Here is a 22,581-nt window from a genome sequence, read left to right as displayed (position 1 = left end):
GGCAATACAGGCAGTTTTACATGTTTAGACGCAACTAGTGCAAAATCTACATGATTACCAAACTGATATTATATAACTTATATTTATTTTCCAGGTTAAAGTGTTCTGTTCTGTCCTAAGTATACTTAACCTGTTTTTACATTGAACATATATATATATCTCTATATCTATATATATCTATATATCTATATATATATATATATATATATATATTTTTTTTTAAATAAATAAAATATGGACAAAATTCATACTTTTTAAAAATGCTACGCTGTAGTTTAAACATTTCTTTTTTTAACATACTTGGGAGGGACATATGGAGAGATCAGCAGCTAATTTGCATTGTTTAATAAAAATAACTTTAAAATATGATGTTGGAAAAAATTCAGCTAAAAATCTGTGTAAACACAGGGTGTCTGCTGGTTCTTTAAAAGTCTTAAAATGTCTTAAATTCAATTTTATGAATATTAATCCTTAACATTCCTAGTAGTTTTAAATTTGAATTTGTGAGCTCTTAATTGCCACAAGCGTTTTATCTAATTCAATTTATCCATCTTTTGTTTTATTTTTGTCAAAATGTGTCCAGCTCGTCTGTGTGACAGTGTGACAGTCCACATTTTTGATGTTACAAATCTTTAAAGCTACCACTGAACCCTATATTGAATTTTTATTTTATACTTGCACTTACCTGTTAGCAAACTGTATAGATTAACCTAACTCACTACACTCCTACATAAACCTATCGCTGCACTGGACCACATATAATGACGGGTGTCAGACTCATTTTAGTTCAGGGGCCACAACAGCTTGATTTGGTCTCAACTGGGCTGGACTAATAAAACCACTGCATAATAACTTATAAATAACAACACCCTCAAATTTTTCCCTTTTTTAGTGTAAAGAGGTTCATTGTGAAAACATTCATCCATTTACAAAGCAAATGATCAACGGCATGCAATATCCTCCGAAATATTATGTCCAAATTTACCAGTATGTCTCAGTTTTTCCACATTCAGTCAGTCTACTACTCACTTTCATGACATGCATTTTTTCATGATTTTCCCCTAATGTGGAAACTATTGAAGAAGCAGGTTAAGTCATCCCTTGCCTTACAAACCATTTATAGTCTGAAGTTTATCAGTGCCTCAGCAGCAGGGTTCCATGAATACTGTTTAAAGATGGAAGTCTGACACAGATTCTTTTGTACTGAAGCTGCTGGTTGACAATATTTTGCACAATGTTCAGTGTCTTTAAATATGATCACAGTAAGTATTCATTGTTATTTCAGAGATCTGTATTTTGGTCAGAGTGGAAAAGCCTCTGTGCATCAACATCAGGTGTGCAAAGTCATCTAGCAGGCTGAATTGGACTGGTTCTGGTCCCCGGGCTGTATGTTTGACACCCCTGACAGATATACTACTTACATTTATAGTTACCAGTAACGCTTGAACAGGAGAGAGATAATTTGTCCACACATCAGTCTTAAATTTGATTTAAAAAGTTTCTTAAAAAGACATTAAAAAGCATTAAATGTAAGTGTCTGATACAAACAAACAAATCTGGTATTAAAACTTGCCTCTTTCTCAACATATATCATTTCTGTCCAGTGAAATGTTTCCAAATTTAGTGATTTTAAAATTTTCATCTAAACTGAACAATCAGAAGTTGAGAAAATCCCTCTTATAGTACAAAAACCATTTAAAAACACATTACACTATCAGACAAATGCTTCACAAAGCTAATGAAGTGTGTGCTTACAGTGACATTTACCCAACTCAACTCTATTCACCCTCTTCCTTCTCCTCCTCCTCCTCCTCCTTCCTTCCTCCATGTATCAGGTATCCAACTACATGAACTGGATGGTGCGTAACCTGGCAGACATGGAAGTACAGCTTGGCTCAGTCAAGAGGATTAACGGCCTGCTCAAAACTGAACCAGAGAATTACGAAGGACTGCTCAGTGAGTGCAGCAACACAGTCACAGTTCCTTCTTTAATTAAACCCTCTTTCACTGAGTCAGCAGCTGCACAAACAATTTATATCTGGTCTCTGGTGATCTGGTGATTTTTTTCCCCATTCAGGATAAAGTTTAAAGTTACACTACGTTTACTCCACATTGATCATTGTCAGCCCAGATGGTATCATAATGCTCGTGAGAAATGTAGCTTTCTCCCACTTTTATAAAGTACTGTTGTACATACATGTTTCCTGTCTGGTGAGGATTTTAATGATTTTAAACATAGTAGAAAAATCGTAATCTGGCTCCAGTCATCGCACATTAGAGTTAACAATAAACCATTATACTAAGTAATTAAATAATGTTGAAATCTAAAATCTACTGATGTTTCTGCGTCTGTCCCAGGTGTGTCTCAGGTCCCTGAGGGCTGGCCCCGAGAGGGAGAGATCAAAATCCAGAATCTGAGTGTCCGATACGACGCCACACTGAAACCTGTGCTGAAAAATGTCAACGCCCACATCAGCCCTGGGCAGAAGGTATCCAACCTGAGGAAACCTGTGTGTTAAAACTGGAAACAAATGCCAGAAAATATGATGAATAAACAATTGAATATTGTTGATAATGATGACACAGACCTGTTTGTTTGCAGGTGGGAATCTGTGGCAGGACAGGCAGCGGCAAATCCTCTTTCTCCTTGGCCTTCTTTCGCATGGTGGACATGTTTGAGGGTACAGTAAAACATCACACTTGTTAATTAAAAGGACTATTTTAAATACTGTTAGAGGGTTAAAAATGCAACACTATATATGAATAGTTTTGTTATTAATGTATTTAATTCCTAAAATGCTGAGATTTTTCTCTTTATTGCTGCTCTCTGTAATGTAACTTACGTGTGATGTGTTTGTGTGTGATTTTTCATCTTTCACAGGGAGGATTGTGATCGATGACATCGACATCGCCAAGCTGCCTCTGCAGACCCTCAGGTCTCGCTTGTCCATCATCCTTCAAGACCCCATCCTGTTCAGCGGCGCCATCCGGTATGATCAACTTCACAACATTATCAGTTTTACCAGCAGGACGACTCGTCACTGAGGTTAAGATTTGGTGATAATCGAGTCTTACTAGAAGGGACAAAACACCAGACATTTCCAGTAATAGAGCCAGTTGGCAGACCTTATCTGAAGCATAAGTGTAGCCGAGGGTGTAAAGATAAGAGGACATTCCTCTGAATACTCCACCAGAGAGGTTTATTTTTAGACTTCAGCAGCAGTGACCATAAAAGTGTTGTCATGTTGGAGAAGAACAGATGATGATATGTTTAGGAAAGCTGTGTGTTGCTGTCAGACTGCAGTTTGGGGTATTTCAGTCAGTCAGATCATGTTAATGTATATTTTAGTGTCAAGTTTATTTACATGTTAGGTGTCCCGGCGGAGCAGAGGAGAGCTTGAAATTGACAGGGACATGCTGGATAGGTGATGAGAGACAGCGAGGCAGAGCAGGTGTGAATGAAGCAGTCCAGCTCGAGCTGACTGACTGAACTGACTCAGAGGCTTTGCTCCATGTACTGAAATACTCATTACATAATCCTAAGTGATATTACTTCAAATAGATAGACACCATAATGAGATTTGATCGTTGAATGAATACGTGTGCATGTGCGTGTGTGTGTGTGTGTGTCTGTGCGCAGGTTCAACCTTGACCCAGAGATGAAGGCGACAGACGAGATGCTCTGGGAAGCTCTGGAGATCGCTCAGCTGAAGCCTGTTGTTAAATCCCTTCCAGGAGGCCTGGGTGAGGAGATATGTGTTTTTGTGTGTATGTGTGAGTGTGCATGTGACAGTTAATCGGTTATTTTCTCCATTAATCGATCAGTTGTTTGGTCCAAAAAGAGTTAAAAAAAAAGGTAAAAAAAAAGGTGAAAAATGTCCATCAGTGTTTCCATAAGCTCAAGTTGACGTCGTTGAGTGTCTTGTTTTATCTACAACCCAAAGGTACTCAGTTTCCTGTCACAGAGGAGGAATGAAACCAGAAAATATTCACATTTAAGAAACTGGAATTGGAGAATTTTGACACCTCTCTCTCTCTTAAAAAAATTACTCCAATCGATTAATTGATTTTCAGATTGGTTGACAATTAATTTAATAGTTGAGAACTAATCGACTCCCACCTTATTTCATATCGACGTTTGGTCATGGACCTTCTACGTCCAGATACGACGTGAAAGGTCTTTTGCCGCCATTACTTTAGTTTTGTCCCGCCGTGTTTCCCCCTGACACCACCGAGCGATGTTAAACTATGACTATGATGTTAACAGACAGCTTTGGTCATCAGTGTCTGACGCCGCAAGTCGCTGCCCAAGCACCAGATTACGATGACTTCAGAGTGTGACTGGATTGTCTAGCCAAGCCAGCGACCTGACTCTGTGGACGACAGTGTCAATCTGTCTGTTGGCTCCTCGGTCAGTCCACCACTTTGTCCAAACTTAAATATATCAAAAACTAGTAGATAGGTCAGGACGAGGTTTTGTAAAGACATTCACGATCCCTCGGGGCCTCAAGTTTAAGACCAAATACCTACAAAGCAAGAGACATTCCCATCAGTCTTAACTGTTCAGGTCTAATTAGCACCTGCTGAACTAAGATGGTAAACATTCCTTCTTAACATTGTTTGCATGTCTGCGTGTAACCAAACCCCATCAGAGGGTAAAGGTTAGAGTTGTAAGGCTGTACAGATTTCAAAGCCCTTTGACGTAAAATTGTGGCTGCGTCCAAAATTCCATACTAACATGCTATTTAATACGCTAAAACGGTATGTGAGATTTTTTAGTATGTGTGAAACTTCCATATGAAACCAGTGGTTCATGAATTGCTACTATTTCTGGTGAAATATTACAGTATGCAAACACTGGACACTATGCTGGCATAAATATCTCACAATGCCGTAGACGACAACGTTCACAACATACAGAGGCAGACAGCGACCAAGACAGGTCTGTGACATCTGTAACGCTTCAATTCAAGTGTAAGTGTAAGGTGTCATTTTGCTAGGAGTAATGTTTTTACAACTCGACACCCCATACGTCCCATTTTTGTTACTGCAATATCTTGAGAACGCCTTGAGGGAATTTCTTCAAACTTGGCACAAGCATCCACTTGGCTCAAGGATTTATTGATTAGATTTTGTTGTACGAAGGTCACTGACCTATCAAAACATGTTTTAAACCATAACTCAAGAATTGATGCGCAAAATTTCACACCAACGTCTAAAAATATAAAATGGAACAGAAGGGGAGACATTTGATCACATGGTCTGACTTGGTGACACTAATCTTGGGTGTCCACCTTGAAACTGTGCTGACTGTATAGATCTTCTGTGCTGCCGAGTTGAAGATGTGTGTGAAGCATCCGTGTTTTAGCATATGTAGCTTCTTTGCAGCAACATCCATATTTGGAGCATTGTCCACTGTCATGGCTACATGTGAGTCTGGACAGACATGGATGTAAACTGTAAGTGTACTTTGACTGGTTTGCGGAGGCATACAACAGCGAGGCAGCAATTCCAGTTTCAAAAGTATTTTTAAATTGCCGGTAGAGCGGAGGTTGGCAGAAGGTAACCATGGTTATGTGTCTCTAACTGACAAGGAGGCTCTCAGGAAGTGACACAAAGTATGCTGAACGATGGTACACATATTAGGAATATAGTGCATAGTGTGTAAGTTCAGATGCAGATCCTGAATTTAAGTTAACTGGCGATGATGTGCACAATGAATAAAATCAGTCCTTCTCTGCGGTCATCACGTCTGTCACGGCTGCTCCAGTGTCTCAATCAGGTATCAAAGCACATGGTCATGAATCTTTTACCTCCCTGTCGGAGCTGTATTCTGTGTGAAGCTGCTCCGTCCTGCAGAGTTTCACACGTACATTATTCTTAGCTCACGTAGGTCATGGTTCTGTTGCAGGAGGAGACCCAACAGTTGCAGACTGCAGCAGTCTCACCATCAGATCAGATATTAGAGAGACGTGCGCCTCCTCACCAGACTTAACCTACATACATGACGAATGCTTGGCATGCTCATGAGAGGGGCGTCTGCTCTGCTCCGTGTCTTACTTTAGCTGCTGCTGGTTTGCAGTTTATCACTCTGTTTTTACGTCTCTGGCATCCTCTACACTTCCTTATAGAGATAAGAAATACTCACTACTCTGCTGGAACTGCTGCTCATCTCATCTGATGTATTTCTGCTACAAAGGCACACAAACCTGCTTTTTTCTGTCCTGTGTGACACTGACAAATGTGTGTGTGTGTGTGTTGGCGTGTGGCATGTTGAAACTGAGCTTCTGGCTGCTGTAGTTTATGTTCACTGGAGCCAAATCTTCAATAAGATATTGATCTGTAGCCCAGGGTTTCAAGGGTAATTAATTTGCTCTTTAATTTAGTTAAAGTAACAGCGCAGTGTTGATGTAGAGTTTTATGTTGTTTATAAAACAGATCACAGTTGACTGCAGTGATGGGGTTTTGATGGGAATTTTTTGCACAGTCAATTTGTAAAATTAGAAATGAATGTTTTACTTCATTATAGGTGCTAAACACCAGAAAATATACATCTTTATTTTCTCATATCTTTATATCGAATTCAGGGAAATAATTTAATTGTGTTTGGAAATATCCACCACCCCATGTATCATATAAAACCCATATTTTCAGTGGTTATACGTGTCTTTCGCCTTGGTTCCTGTCTATCTCCTTATTATTTAGCTGCCCAGTGTAGATGAAAATGCCAAAATAATGAGACAGAAACTACAAACTGCTACATCACATCTAAAGCACTTTAGTTTTTCAAGCATGGCTTCATGACTGGGCCTCATTTGTAACACAGAGCTTTGGACAGAAAATCAGTATCAATCTGGAAGCCAAGGGTTAACGGCCAATTAACTTAGCCATCTCATTTAGTTAAAGTAACAGTGGTGTCAGTGTTATGTCATGCGTTATATGTAGTTTAAAATCTGTGCATCTGTAGATTATACACTGATGTACATAAATATGAAACCAATTAATATTTATGTATTCTTTTTGTATTTTTCTCCCCCTGCAGATGCCATGGTGACGGAGGGAGGAGAAAACTTCAGTCAGGGTCAGAGACAGCTGTTCTGTTTGGCCAGAGCCTTTGTCAGGAAGAGCAGCATCCTCATCATGGACGAAGCCACTGCGTCCATAGACATGGCAACGGTCAGTGTGTTTTGGGTACCAGAGCGCTGTGGGGTGGTAGGAATATGCACAGAGGGAACCAGCAGTAAAAGGAAAGATGAAGGGAGGTGGGGGGTTATAGAGAAACTGAAAGAAAGAAAGAAAGAAAGAAAGAAAGAAGGGAAAAAAATACCCAGCACAGCAAGAGCCTGAGGGGAGTCAGTATTCTTACTTAGGAGCCTCCACTGAATGATCGCTCAACAAAGAGCGACATTTCTAGTTTACAATAACGCAGCTGCTCTGCCCTTGAGGAAGCACAGTTGAGCGTTTTATCAGAGAGGTGAAAATAAGCTTTATCCGGGCTGAAAAGTATGACAGAGCATATTAACTGTTAAAATGTCTCTTTAATTCACTTTGTCTCCCACATGTACTTTTGTTTTTGTCGTTAAACCTCAGTCAGCATTAAAGTGAGTTGACCTCCTGTCCCCTCGCCTCTGTCCTCACAGGAGAGCATCCTGCAGAAAGTGGTGATGACTGCTTTTGCTGACCGAACTGTGGTTACTATAGCAGTGAGTATCTCTCCCCCGACACTGTGCCAGGCATTTACAGTTATGCATCGAGCTCTCATATTTCCCCCCAGAGAGCGCTGACCTCCGTCTCACACTGCTGATGTAGTTGTCGTAAAGTAATGCAATGCAGACAGATGCAGCGTGGGCTATTTCTAACTGTCTCTGCAGGACTGTGGTGAAAATTTAAAAAAAAAGGTGAGACAAGAGTAAGACGGGGGAATCAGGGTCAGGCGTCCAGGTCAAATTTGAATGTGGGATTTTTAAGGTTATTTCATGATAAGGTAATTAAAACGAACATACAACATCCACGAATGTTAAAATGTCGTAACTCTTCACTTAAGATATTTCACATGAACTATTCTAAAAAGCAGAAGGGCGACCTTTGATGAGCTGAAAGGCCACTGTAACCTTTGATATTTTACTGTGGAGGGACATTTTATTGAAACAGGAACCTCTTATTTCATCTCCTGTTTTAACTTAACAGTGACTGAGTGGGACATTAAAGCAATAAAGCATTGATTTATGTTTCAAAAGACTCATTTAGGACGTGTCAGTCTGAATTAGTGACAGCTGTACAATGGAGCAGTTCTCTCTGATGTCTCTCTGCGCTGTCCAACATAACTACTGTTTTCCTTCCCCTCTGCCGCACAGCATCGCGTCCACACCATCCTGAATGCCGACCTGGTGATTGTGATGAAGCGGGGGATCATCCTGGAGTACGACAGGCCCCAGGCCCTGCTGGAGAAGAAGGACAGTGCATTCACCTCCTTCGTGCGAGCAGACAAGTAGCTCAGGAGGAGAGAGGAGAAGCAGGCATTAGAGGAAGACATTCAAAGTGCAATTGTCTCATGGAATATATTCATTTTATTTTTTAATCATGTATAATATTTGTACATAAAAAAGTTAATTCTTTGTTAATAAAACATAAATTATCAGTCATATGTGGGTTTGTGTGTGTCGGGGTTATTTGGGGATAAGTGTGCTTGTGTGAGACTTAATGAGCTGTACACAACAAATAAATCATCAGTGGTGTGCAGGTTTAAAATGAGCGGAGGAATACATGGAGCTGCTGCAAGATGAGGCAAGGAGCCAGAGACAGAGCATAGTGATCATCTTCATAGACTCAGGGGTGTCACAGTGGGATGAGTGGCTGCAGCTAGAACTGACATGTGACATGAGAAAGTTGCGGATGTCACAGCAGCACGCTGTAAATCAAAGTCTCTGTGAGTGGTGTGGAAACCAGGGGAAACCCAGCTGATTCTGAAACCCAGGACTGGATGTATATGAAAAGACTAACTCATATTTTATAGCAAACAGCCTCAGGATGATTTACAGTAGAGTGCCCTATATTTAACCTATTATGTATTCACAGCACGAGCTGCCTTTGGCGTTCAGGCTGCACAGCTGAGATGTTTTTTTATAATGCGTAATGGGTCCACTCCTGCATTCTCATTGAACACCACAGGAAGGACACCACACCACACCACACCACAGAGACGGTGGAGGGAGGGAGTACCTCTCCACCTCACAACGTCTCCACCTCACGTTACCCAGCTATAGTTAAGTGGCGGAGTCAGCGCAGAGCCAACTGCGCCACTGAAGCCTGCTTTGTTATCCAAAGGTAATAAAACTCAGCTCTGAGGCCCATTATGCTGCTGCATCAACATTTTACATCTCACTGAATGTCCGCGGTGAGCGCACGCCACCGGTGTGGTGGCTTCACAATGGGACAGGGCGGTGTGGCACATCTATGCCCTGGTCGGTGGGTGTCGTGAGTGACGGCGGCAGCTGGCAGAGCTGGAAGGAGAACCTTCTCCTGGGACCTCGCGTCTGAGGAGCGCCTGATCTGGAGGCAACGTGAGGAGCGCACATACCTCCAGAAAACGGGCGACAACTAGACTTTCCCTGCTGCGCCCGGCAGCTGCTGAGGGGCTGACTGATCGGTGATAAAAGCACCGGGAAAGAGGAAAATAAAGCTTCTCTCAGCGAGGCAGAGACAAACCAGTGCCTTCAGAGCCAAAAGGCTGCGGGTCCATAGTATGGGAGCGATATGTTGTCCAGGAAAGGAATCATTCCTGAGGATTACTTACTGACACGTTTGGCTGAGAATGTCCTTCAGCCAAAGTTCAAAGCCAAGCCGAGGAAAGCTCGGTTCGTCGCCAAGAACGGCACCTGCAATGTAGCGCACACTAACATCCGAGAGCAGGGTCGCTTCTTGCAGGACGTCTTCACCACTCTGGTTGATTTAAAATGGCTCCACACGCTCGTCATTTTCACCATGTCCTTCCTGTGCAGCTGGCTCCTCTTCGGGATGATCTGGTGGCTCATCGCCTTTGCGCATGGCGACCTGGACGAGAGAGGAGACGATTTTGTCCCGTGCGTAACGGACATTCACTCCTTCTCATCCGCCTTCCTCTTCTCCATAGAGGTCCAGGTGACCATCGGCTTCGGGGGCCGGATGATCACGGAGGAGTGCGTCTCCGCCATCATCATCCTGATCGTGCAGAACATCGTCGGCCTGGTCATCAACGCGATCATGCTCGGCTGCATCTTCATGAAAACTGCGCAGGCCAATCGGCGCGCGGAGACGCTCATTTTCAGCAAGCACGCCGTCATCTCCGTCCGAAACAACAAGCTGTGCTTCATGATCCGCATCGGGGACCTGAGGAAAAGCATGATCATCAGCGCCACCGTGCGGCTGCAGGTGGTCAGGAGAACCACCACGGAGGAGGGCGAGTTCGTGCCTCTGGACCAGATCGACATCCACATGGATAACCCGGTGGGCACCAACGGTGTCTTCCTGGTGTCCCCCCTCATCATCTGTCACGTCATCGACAAGGACAGCCCTCTGTATGAGATGTCAGCTTTTGACTTGCAGCATCAGGACATCGAGGTGATCGCGGTGCTGGAGGGGGTGGTGGAGACCACGGGCATCACCACGCAGGCCAGGACCTCCTACGTGTCGGATGAGATTCTGTGGGGGCAGCGCTTCGTGCCTACGGTCTCAGAGGAGGACGGCATGTACGCGGTGGACTACTCCAAGTTCGGTAACACCATGAAGGTGCCGACACCGTGCTGCAGCGCCAAGACGCTGGATGAGGCGGGAGGCATCGCTCGGTTTAAGCTGAACGAGGGCCTCACCTTGCGGCCGATTGTGAGAAGGCGGCGGGGCTCTACGTTGGTCCACAGGACCAGGATGGAGGACTAGTGAACTGATCTATGTCAACCAGCATTTTATATAATGATTTATTATTTAAGTTTGAAGATAGTGAAATGACAAAATCATATTTATTTTATAATTAATACATGTTACGGAGCAGCTGTAATCAAGGGGGCAGGTTTGGTTTCAACACTGGGGGTCCTCCGCCAGAATATGTGGAGCACCAAACACTTAATTAAGTTTATGCACCAAATTGTACAATTTCTGCATCAATTTATGGTGTAAATGTCTCTAGTTCTGTTTAAACTCCACTGCTATCTTCATGTTTTTATTAAGGGGGACAAATGCACATGTTCTACATATTGAAGGGGGTGTGTTCCCTGCTTTCCCCCTGATATCTATGCCTATGCCTGCAATCAGTAATCCACATTACATCTCTCTACAGCCAGATGTATGCACGCATCATCAAGCTTTTTACTCAGGGTCAGTGAGAAGAATGCACAAAGACAGAATGCACTGAGAACTGTGAGGAGTCCTGGTACCCAGAATGAACAGGAAGTCCACTTTGGATATGCTTGATTTTTTATTATTATTATTATTATTAATAAAGAGTGACTGCATGTATTTAAAAGAAATAAAGGAGAATGCTTTACGGAAACTGTGTTGTGGATGGAGAGGCCACATTATATGCTCCTGAGTCCCTAACTTTTGTTTGGTATGCATTTTTAATTTCTCCTAGCTATTTGGGGTCAGTAGGACCTGAAAAGTATAAAAAAACTAAACATTATCAATGGTAATTAAGTCCTAATGTCCTCAAACGAGTACTTCCTAACAGTCTTAGTCTGTTGCTGTTGCCAAACTTGGTAAAATTTGTTGCCACATCAAACTCCACCTCTGTGTCTGGATCGGCTGCAGACTGAATTGGCAGAGATGGCTGCCATCTTGTTTTTACATGGATTAGTATTTTGTGATCTCACTAGATGGCACAAAAAAAAGTGTCCACGAACGAGAACAACAGGTCTAAGTTAAGAATGAAGTATGAGGTCACGTAAACCCAAAATGTGATGTCCTCATGAGGACACAGGGTCTCAGGAGGATATGTTTCAAGAGGGAAACCCTAATGATTTAGTATCACACGTCTTTACAGTTTGGGGCTCCAAAAGCAGAGCTGGAATGTTCCTGGAGGTTTGAGGTCAAAAATCCAGGAACGATAAGGCAATATTTTTGGCAAGAAACACTTCAATTTGGTATTAAAACAGTAAGACTATTATGTATTGTGCAAGGCATTTAACAGATCACTTGTCATTGCTCTCCAGTGGACAAGTTGCACTAAACTGTTGCTAAATGACACAAATGATACAAACATATCTAATCACTCCACTATCTGTCATAACCAGCTTCAACCAATAGCCTGATATATCATTTATCATTAAGAGACAAATGAGTCAAAATGTAAGAATGATGATTATTTAGTATGATTCAGTCATTACACAGCAGTTTTTCCAGGCTCAGTCCTCGTGATGAGTAAACTGTGTGCACAAATGAATCCAGTTCCCCTTTAAAAATAGCATTGTTTTTATGCAGCCGCGCACCAGACGCTCATGTTTCTGTCCTCCTGCATTATTCACACAAACACATTGACACAAAAGACACTGAGGCCAGGTGGCATTTCTCTCTTTTATTAGATTATAATCCGCAGAGCTTAAAATATTAAATTGCTTTTAACTTAGTTAATAATTAAAATACATAAAAACGAGAGCCAGAACTGAAGAACCCTGCAAAAAAAAAAAAAAAAAAAAAATTAAAATAAATAAAAAAGGAGAATTATAAACCCAATCCTCCTCCATACAGAGGCTATGTCTGACAGAACCCGCTTGCGATTCTTTGTACAGTAAAGTCCAAGCAGACTGTGCATTTTCTATACATGTGTAATGATACCATTATTGTTATTATTTCTGAACTAATTTTCCTCTGATAATCTTTTCTTTTTAAAAAGAAGCAAATTTTAGGGGACAGGTTGAAACAATAAACCAGAAGTGGAGATTTTTTGTTTTTAGTTTTGAACTGGGAGCACTGGTGACCGTTCAACAGCAGAGCAGCTCCACACCCTCGACTCCCACCCCTCTTTCTATCTCCACCTCAGCCTCTCTGGGCCTGCAGACATTACCTCATGTCTTTGTCCTTCTGTGCAGCTGGAGTGGGTGTCGGAGGCGGTGTTGGTGGATGAAGGGGCTGCTGCTGCTGTGCTGAACACCAGCAAACAACTCTGACTCATACGGGCACCAGTCTGTCTCAAACTCTCTGATCAGATTAAATATCCAACATACAATCTTTTACATTTTCTTCTCTGTCTCCCTGTTTCTGTGGCGTTCTCTTCATGTTTGCTGCCCTCTACAGGTCTGCTCAGGGACATGTTTGTTAGGGGTACACCAGGTGAATATGTGACTATACTGTAGTTAAACACGATCCACATCTGTCATATGAAGGACTGGTGAACAAGGGACAGAGAATGAAAAAAAAGAGAGACTTCTCTCTGGCAGCAGTGACGTATTCTCTCAGGTCCTGAGTAGGAAGCGCTTTAATCATCCCCCACATAAACAACCCAAACAGTGATTGGCTAGTATCGCCCCGTCAGGCAGTAACGTGGCTCCCTACTGGCCAGCGTAGTGGCCGTGCCCCTGCCGGGCTGCCTCCCGTCGCTGCAGGCGGAGGGAAGGACGAGCCCGCAGGTGAGCAGAGACGCCTCTTCTCCACACATCAACAACACTGTACAATAGTAGGTTGAAGCAAAGCAGAGCCCCCTTCCTGTACTGTATGTTAGGTAGAGGATAGAGGGAGGTGAAGGGTCGACGGACACGCTGCACCCCCCTCCACAACAAAAAATAAAAACTGAATAAAACTTCAACAAAAATAAAAGTGAAATAAAACCAAAAAATAAAACATACACATACTTTTTTTGTTCCTAGTTTAAATTGCAGAGAAGATGGGAGGGATTTGCCCCTGGGAGGAACGCTCACGCCAATTCCTGCTGGCGTGACAAACCCCTCCCCGCCACCCCAAACCCCCCGAAAACCCTCCCCCCCTTCCTTCCGGCTGGTTGGTTGGTGTCGTAGCGAAATATAAGGGTAGTGGAAGGTCTCTAAGTCCTGCTGGCACCGAGGAAGGGGGCCAGGCTGTCTTTCCTTCTCTCCTCTATCTTATCTTCTATCACCCCCGGGGCTGCTGTCTGACCGCCGCCCCCCGCTCATCTCTCCGTCACGTGGTTTTGTGAAGAGGGGGAGGGCGCTGAGGCGGGGGCAGAAGGGGCCGGAGTGGGCGCGGGTGGTGGGGCGGGGGTGCAGAGGATTTCGGACAGGTCGTCCATGATACAGGTCTCCTTGGGGTCGACCAGGTTGAATTCCCTTACGAAAACGATGAAATGTGCATACAGAGTGTTCAAGTGGCCCTGCAGGTCCAGAGCCACCGTCTCTTTAAAGTGCGCCCAGTAGAGGTGAGCCAGCACGTGGAACAGGTACCGGCAGATCTTCTTTACCAAGGACTCAAAGGAGTTGGGGAACTCTTTGCCTGAAGGGAGAAAAGAAACACACAGGAGAGACGGGATTAGACAGGAGTCACCACGAGGGAGTTTAAATGACAAGGCTGGTGTTGTGTGGATTTTTATATCATCAACAAGTCCTGTGAAACACCAAAATCAACAATGTGTTTGTCTGTCTCCAAATACTCTCTGTTCACTACTACACTCATCCACAAGTCTATTTGTTCATACTAAAGATGCAAACCTTTAAAACCTGGTCATAAATATAAAGTTTCATATAAAAAAGGGCTAAATAATTTCCTTTGTACTGTAGTCAGTTGAAAAATTACTCAAACTTGAAATAGCTCATTCATTGGAGACTATTTTCAGCCACGGATAACAACACCACTGGTGCTCTAACATCTCTATTTACCGCAGCAGGACGGAGTTTATTAAATCAACTCAACATAAACTATAGTAACCATGTTCGTTGTAATAACCAATGTCACCTAGTGGTGCCCATTTATGTGTTTTTAATCGTTTTTGAACGACACTGGAGCTCTGTGACAGAGAGGAATACAAATCAGTAGGAACACTTCATTATTTTGGTCTTTCAATGAGATTTATGGCAAAAAAAAAAAAAGAAAAACAGACTATCACCAATGTTATTTTTTAATGACTATCAGTATAACCTCTGGCCTTTTGAATTATATTTGAGCAGAAATACTAGTTAATTAATTGATGAGTTGCTCAAATAATGAAGTGCTACAGGAATGAGTCCTAACATGCGGCAATGAGTTAGCATTTTTGCACTCCTGGTTCCCTCGCCTCAAAGTCAACGTTTTTATGAATGTGGTTTTGGTGAGATGCCTGAAATAAAGTCTGTGGTTAACACAAGCTTAAGAGACTTTTGTGTTTTGTTGTACGGCATAAAATACTTTAGTTAATACCCCACTCATGAATTTGGAAGCCTTATGTATCTTTAAAAAGATGGTTGCTAACAAGCTGCTCAATGAGACTACGGACAGATTTACACCCTGGTTGAGGTGCTGACTTTTAAGTCATGCGACTTGGTGTAGTTTGTTTACAGCCTAAAGTTAGCTTTTTATTTCTGCCAATTGCGTTTCCACTTAAAGAATCATAAAAGTGGTGTTGATTTGTAAAGATTATTTTGCTTAACAAAATGTGTAATGTTGCATTCACATGGAATCAGGCAGACGGACAGCACGGGAAAAATAAAAAGCGGAATGGCAGGATGGTGTGTTGATGATATGTTGCGATCATCATGCCAGATTGTTTACAAAGAATGGAATAAAACATAAATCAAATTATTCTGTGTTTATTATTCGATGTAATTTTTCCTAGTAAAGTCCAAACATTGTCCAGATTGCCCGTGTTTTCACCATGCATAAAGCTACGTAACACTTGGTTGTAAATTCAATCTGGGAGGACAGCAGAAGTTTAAAATATTTTAACTGTGACAACAAGGGGAAACTGAATTTCTCCTTGAAGGACTGATGAAGAAATGCTTGCTTCTTCCTTCTTCAATGTTGTCTATAGTTACTACTGCTGTCCTCACCTAATTTTACCATCCTACACTCATCCACTAAAATGATATCAGGTCTGCCATCTATCATCTGATGAATTTCATGTGAACACTGCGTAAGTATCATAAACTTTTGTTTGGCACGGAGCTTATTTTCTGCATTAATCCAAAGTCAAATGGGAAAATCCCACTGGCTATTTGACGAGGGAACCAGGGTGACACTAAATTCTGGGTCAGCCAACAAAAAAAGTCATCCCTGCAGGACTCAGTCACAATATCTCAACTTGTACTATTGTTTTTCACTATTTTTTTTTATCTTACAAAGCAAAGGGTTAATCAATTAATCAAGAAATGAACCAGCTAATTATTCTATACTGAATATAACTGTAAAATGCAGCCCCAAGTAACATCACTATAACTTCTTTCAAATACTTGGTGTATGGGACCACCACTCTGTCACTGACTCTATCCATGTGAAGCAGCAGGGGGCAGCACTATAACATGACTTACTCCCAGGAGTCATCAAACCTTCAGAGGGACACTCACCGTATTTCGTTGGAAAGATTTCCTCATCTGTGACCAGTTTCTGACAAAGACTCATTACGAAGTCGACATATTGTGGAGCAGTGCACTTCGTCTTCTTCCCCCTCTCGTCATACCAGTAGTATATTCTATAGAGAAAGACAAAGAAGACATGCCAATTCATGTTGTCATGTACGCCTTGCAAAACAGCAGGAAAGACACATCATCGAAACAGGATACTGTGACACAACTGAGTGTTAATTAATCATAATGAATATTTTCTAAAGAATGCTTGTGGTTGAAGCAAGAGCTGCTCAGACAGTAAAAGAACATTTCCTGGTGCATAAAACGGTCAGTGTCACTCAAGCGGGAAGAGAAACAACACACACGTGAGCTGTGAGACATAATTAGCCTGTGAGACATCACCGTCCTATTTCCTCATTCGGGGAAAACCAACACACCCAGTGACGATTCACTTTCTGGATGACGTGGTTCAGAATTACAATACGGTCATGTGTCATATTACCCCGTTATCATGTTTGCATGTTTTCATACCACTGGACCTTCTGAACTCTGTGCCCCTGAGCTTTAATTTCCTGATTGGGCCAAAGTCCCTGCTGTTCTGGGAGTTAACGGGACACTGACGACCCCCCAGTCCTGCTGCTGATCAAACATTTCCAGAGGGGGGTGACCCACATAGCTTATTTGTAGGCAGGGGATCTGAGTTATGGTTAACAAAAGTCAGACAGCAGGTCAGCAGCACAGAACGAGTCACGCTAGCGGGTCGGTAGACACCTTAGGGATAAATGAATGAGCTAACAAGGGGAGAGGCAGTGAAACAGGACTGGTAACCACCGAGACAAAGGGCCGGCTGACTGATCGGCGAGCTGGAAAGGTCAATTAATAACCTGATGAAAGAGTGAAAAGAAATGTGCATGCAGGTGTGAGTCTGGGAGGCAGTGGGGCAGACATTACAAATCCTGAGGAATGTAAAGCGTCCACATAACTGACCCTGCAGGAGGGGACCTACTGACCGCAGCACCAGCACCAGACTCTTACAATGCACTTACTCACTCAGGATTAGACTGTGTGTTTGTGTGTGGGAGAGACACAGAATAAACTACAAACATGCCTTCTTCACTCAGACACACTGACCCAGACATGATGAAGCTGTGGCCACATTCAGTATGAAGCTCTGCTGCAGAGGAGGGTTTACGTTAGGGAGGGAATCAGCTGAGGCCCCATGACACGATATCACCATGATACTTGAGTCACAAACTACTATTATTGTGATTTTTAATGGTATGCTGTGTATTGTGATATCATCCTGTGGTATATTGTAATCTATTACCCTTCTCCAACTGCAAATTATGTCCTTTAAGGGACACTTAATCAACATCTGTTTTTATCTAAAAAGCTGAAGTCTAAAGTCTAAAGACAAAGTTCAGTCTGTGCGTCTCACTTCAATCATTTTAATTGCAGCAAAATGTACTCGGTGGACTGAAAAGCAATTCATTGTAAAATTCTAGTAGGCTACCAAAATTTAATTTAGTATTTGTAATATTAAGAATTTATAAAATAAAAGAATCGATACTTGTGTGATACGTGTCCTTGTATCAATACAACATTGTCACACAAAGTACTGCACTACTATGCTGTATCGATTCTTCCGCCCACCCCAGTTTACCTTCTGTTTACTAACACATGGGTTGGGGCTTGATAGGATTTCTTTGAATATACATTTTTACAAGTTTCTTACCAAAGGTATGCAACCTTTGTGTACTTTATATTAAAAAATAAATCTTATTTTGTACCTCGAGTTTGTCACTTTCGTTTGTCACAGTTGTCTTGTAGTGGGATGAATTGGATTCATAGCTGCCTTAAGGCACTTTCTTAAATATATAAACAGTGTATTTTATGTTTTTGGTGTATTTATTATCTATTATATAATCTTTGTTTTCCTCTGTAATCTCAAGATATTGTTTTTATATTAGTTAAGTGGTTACAAGGTGGGTTAAATGATCATAATGGAGGGAATGGTGGCACACTGTACAGTGTGGGGACAAACAAAATATATGCTGATATGTGGCTGAGTGATATCTGGCTGCACCTGCACAAAGCCTGCACTATATGTAATTAAAAAAAGTCATATTACCATTATTTGGACAGATATTGCCATCAATCTGATTTTGGTGGTAATGGTACTTTTGCAGTTCATTTTTACTGGGGAAAAAAAACCTAAAAATGATTATGTGATGCTGTACCAAACAAGTATGTCGCTCTGACATCTCTCCATTAATGCATGTATAGGTTCTGTTTGTGCATGAGATTGTATTTTGGGTCTGTGTGTACATATATGACAGCAGAGTGAAAGAAAACTGAATTTCCCCTCGAGGATTAATAAAGTATATCTTCCTCTTCTTCTGTAGAGTATGACTTGTAGGCTGGGGCATCTCTGTAGCACCATGATGCCTCATTAATAACGGCATGCTGTGACACATTGTACCTTTATCAAAAAACTGCAGCTCCTGCGGTTTGGATATTGCACTTGGCCACACTGTGATTTCGATAATATTGTGATTAACTGTTCAGTCCTAGCCTGCACAGTGTGTGCTTGATTAAAGGATGCAATAAAAGTAATGAAACAACAGCTGTAACTTTAAGACTGATAGTCAAAGAGTGAAGTTTATGCGACAGATTAAAAGCTTGTAATTAAGCTAAATGACAACCTGAATGTTCTGTTCGCTCTGTGTAAACAGGATATTAAATATTTGATAAGAGGCGCTTAGTGCGTATGTGTATTTTACCAACTGAATCCAAAATGGAACCGGCTTTAAGAACCACTACTTAACAGTGTGAGCACATTACCACACATCTCTGTCTCTCCCACACACACACACACACACACACACACACACACACACACACACACACACACACACCCATCCATCCATCCACCCACCCATACAAAATGGGTCTAAATAGCTACCAAATGGTTCCGTTCCCTCATAGCTCATGGAAACATTTTCTTCCAAAAATAGTGCTGAGCTCTGCCTTCGGGCAGGGGCACTGACGCTGCTGCGACTGTGGCTCAGTCAGTTTTCACCACAGAGGGGGCACGGGTGCCAGGTCCTGCACCGCCAGGAAAGGGTGGGGTGCTGGGCAATGGGCAGAGGCGAAGGTACAATCATAAATGGTCGGCCTCGTCTTAGAAGCGCAGTTTTAATAGTGAGAACGCGAGTCAAACCAAAATCCATTAAACATTTTAGTTGAATCCCGAGTGGAGCTGTGGGAAAAACATGTTTTTAAGACGTTGCTTCTGTTTTCCACAGGTCAATAGACAGTGCAAACACAAACATGTTAATCTGCACGGCTCTCTCCACTCTTCACATACTGCAGGCGAAGCTCATTGGCTTCTTCCATTTCTCAGGGTGTGTGCTAGTAGCGGCAGCTTAAGGTGACAGCAGTGGAAAAATCCACTGTTGACAAAGAGGTTAACTCGTGACGAGTTTATCTCTCGCAGCAGATCTGTCATATATGTGTCATTTCTCAATGTTTGTGTTGTTTGTCGTATTTTTAATCCAGGGTGAGTGCGTGGGTGAGCGCCATTGCTGCATGTAATACGTCAGGAGCTGTGTAGTGAGTGTTGCGGTTTCTCAAAGTGTCGGTAATCAGGTTTTTCCAGCCTCCAGTATACACAGGGGAAATGACAGCCTCTCTCGAAAAACAAGGGCTCACACATAAAGACGGCACCCCGCCCCGACAGGGCAAACTAGTTAGATAAATGCTTACAGTTCCGTCACCTCCCTTGTGTTAACATGGCTTGAGTAAGCCTCCGTGTTATGAATATCCTTTAACATCAACTACTGCGGAGATATGCCACTTTTACTGCACACAAAAGCCATTAACCACCTTTAATTACTAATCAATTAGCCAGCAATTAAACATAACTAACATTTGGTTACAGTTTGATCTCAGCTCTCCTTCTAGGCACTGTGTAATGTGAATATGATGACGGTAGCAGACTTCAGATAGCAACAAGAAACTCCTGGCTGGTCCGCAGGGGATTAAAGGTGAAGCTACACCAGGTCTGCCTGCTGTATTTGATACACAGCTAACCTGATGCAGCAGCTGCACTGGGTGTGTTTGAGTTGTAGGGATCAAAAAACAGTAAAATAATCCTGATGTGTCCTGTTTCTGACCTCTGGGCTGCTGCCTTTTATCTGACTCAAAATCTGTGCTATTATAATAATGGCGTTATAAATGAGTAGGGACAGTGGCAATTAGCAGTTTCCTGACTGGTAAACAGGATATATTTTCATGGGGTTTTATAGCACAAATGACCTAAAAACACAATAAATAATAAGAAGAATGTGGGTCAATTGTTACTGTCTTGGCTCACACGAGTTTGTAGCTAGCGATGGTGGGAAAAGAGGTCCTAAAGAGACTGCTGAAGCCACATATTGAATCATAGCTTAGAGACGTGAAAAAATGCTAAATATCCTTGAAGCATGCCGTGCTGAAAAACAGACACTGCAAACGTGGAGACACAACGGTGCCATTTTCAACGTGCAACAGCCCTTAGGTAAAAATACAGCTGCTGCAGTGCATTAAAGCTGCATACTGCACATTCCAAGATGGACTGAGTGGGGTAGTTAAAAGACCCAAATTAACCTGAGTGCACCCTCCACGTTGTGAGTCGTCCCTTGTCGACCGGGGGAAGTATCCCCTTGATGAATTAACCAATTTCTGATAAATAAACCAAATGGGCCTCTGCAGGTGAGCGATGAATAAACCAACAGCGGTGGAGGTAACTTACGTGTTGCAGGCCGTCATGGCTTGACAGGTATCCCCAGTGCAGAACTCTGAGATGGTGCTGTACTGCAGGTTGATAAGATTGAAGAATGTTGTTGCTGTGGCAAAGACAAGAGAGAGATTTCAGAGCGTGTTAGTCAGCATGTGCCATCTGCTCCATAAATAAATCATAGTATCTAAATATTTTTCTGTGCCAGACTGATGTGAATGATTAAAATACCAACAGATCATAAAATAGGACCATCAGTGTCATGTCACATTCTCCTATAGATGAGGATGACACACCCACAGTATTGTATGGCGCAGTGCATCTGTCACGGTGATCGATGAAACAGTCACAGTCAAATGCACACACTAATCTGTCACAAACTTCAACAACGCGTGAGCCCCAGAAAAAAGAAATGGAAAACATGGGAGGTGGCCGCAGCTTTCGCAACCATTTAAGTTGTTGCTCCAGTAAGTTAAAACTAAAACAGGTATTTCTGCCACAAGGGAACTCCTATGCAGCCTGTTCAGGCGCAAAACAAAGAAAATCTGGGGTGTATTCTGTGACAAGAGACTATCTCTTGATCAAAATATTTGCTCTGTATGTTAGACTCATGAGAACTTTGTGGTGTGGTGACACTCCAACTAGAAACAATTCATTTAGCTGACATGTCAGGGGAAAAAAACATTCATCATGTACGTAAAGTAAACATTCAGTGTTGAAGAGAGTTTTTAGAGCAGAGCAATGCCACCAAAATCATCCATAACTAGCTTAAAGATTTCAATAAAGAGTCCAGCAGTTAAAGAAGCTAAAATAAGGCGGGAAAAAGTTGAGTAGAAGCAATGGCTGACTTTGTGTGATACTACCTTTATTTTTTTTACTTATTCTAGTTTCTTTTGTTGTTGCTAAATCTGTCCAAAAGTTATTTTATCATGTTGAGTGGCTACAATGCAGTTTCTACCTGCAGAATGTTGAGGTCATTTCTAATATCAGATTCCACAGATGAATTCAGACAGGACAAGGTTTTGTTATCTGAGGCGTTCTGGTTTCTATCTTTAGTCCAAGTAGCACTGACGAATCATGTTTGAGTGGCAGGTAAACAGTACATACGAAGAGGTGGAATGTATTGGAGGAACTGCAATCTCAGGATTCTTTGGCGAGTGTCTGACGCCACGTTAGCTTCGTATTAGCTTTTTTCAGATTTATCTGCATTCCTATGCAGTATCTGCTGACAGAGATTAGCAAAATTGACCAGCACGCACTGCAGAGAGGAGGAAGTCTCCTCGGATATCTGCTGGCTACACCGGATAAGCCCAAAATATTGTCTCTCGCTCC

General features: G+C 42.3%; 3 protein-coding genes across 14 annotated transcripts in view; 2 read left to right on the top strand and 1 right to left on the bottom strand.

Annotated features, from left to right (window-relative positions):
• Positions 1 to 8,644, top strand: part of abcc8 (ATP-binding cassette, sub-family C (CFTR/MRP), member 8) — an 85,846-nt gene extending 77,202 nt beyond the window's left edge. For 8 of the 9 annotated variants that reach the window (XM_078168042.1, XM_078168041.1, XM_078168044.1 and 5 more), the window contains 8 exons: positions 1,836 to 1,956; positions 2,359 to 2,489; positions 2,603 to 2,681; positions 2,882 to 2,990; positions 3,641 to 3,744; positions 7,043 to 7,176; positions 7,641 to 7,703; positions 8,355 to 8,644. In XM_078168042.1, the coding sequence (XP_078024168.1) occupies positions 1,836 to 1,956; positions 2,359 to 2,489; positions 2,603 to 2,681; positions 2,882 to 2,990; positions 3,641 to 3,744; positions 7,043 to 7,176; positions 7,641 to 7,703; positions 8,355 to 8,492 (879 nt within the window). In that variant the 3' untranslated portion in view covers positions 8,493 to 8,644. Of the gene's footprint in view, positions 1 to 1,835; positions 1,957 to 2,358; positions 2,490 to 2,602; positions 2,682 to 2,881; positions 2,991 to 3,640; positions 3,745 to 7,042; positions 7,177 to 7,640; positions 7,704 to 8,354 lie in introns of those variants that run through there. The other variant, XR_013491629.1, reaches the window with a different exon arrangement.
• Positions 8,645 to 8,983: 339 nt separating this feature from the next.
• Positions 8,984 to 11,502, top strand: kcnj11 (potassium inwardly rectifying channel subfamily J member 11). Its single transcript, XM_033634142.2, has one exon. The coding sequence runs from the start codon at positions 9,754 to 9,756 to the stop codon at positions 10,909 to 10,911; it is 1,158 nt and encodes a 385-aa protein (XP_033490033.1). The 5' UTR covers positions 8,984 to 9,753; the 3' UTR covers positions 10,912 to 11,502.
• A 1,699-nt stretch (positions 11,503 to 13,201) lies between these two features.
• mob2a (MOB kinase activator 2a) overlaps positions 13,202 to 22,581 on the bottom strand; it is a 70,082-nt gene continuing 60,702 nt past the window's right edge. For all 4 annotated transcript variants that reach the window (XM_033634918.2, XM_033634916.2, XM_033634917.2 and 1 more), the window contains exons 3-5: positions 21,265 to 21,358; positions 16,470 to 16,594; positions 13,202 to 14,427 (exon numbers count right to left, since the gene is read on the bottom strand). In XM_033634918.2, the coding sequence (XP_033490809.1) occupies positions 14,108 to 14,427; positions 16,470 to 16,594; positions 21,265 to 21,358 (539 nt within the window). In that variant the 3' untranslated portion in view covers positions 13,202 to 14,107. The remainder of the gene's footprint in view (positions 14,428 to 16,469; positions 16,595 to 21,264; positions 21,359 to 22,581) is intronic.

This window comes from Epinephelus lanceolatus, chromosome 5 (genome assembly GCF_041903045.1).
Source record: "Epinephelus lanceolatus isolate andai-2023 chromosome 5, ASM4190304v1, whole genome shotgun sequence".
Lineage (NCBI taxonomy): Eukaryota > Metazoa > Chordata > Actinopteri > Perciformes > Serranidae > Epinephelus > Epinephelus lanceolatus.
The sequence above is the reverse complement of the archived record's forward strand: the minus strand, read 5'-3'. Positions and strand labels throughout refer to the sequence as shown.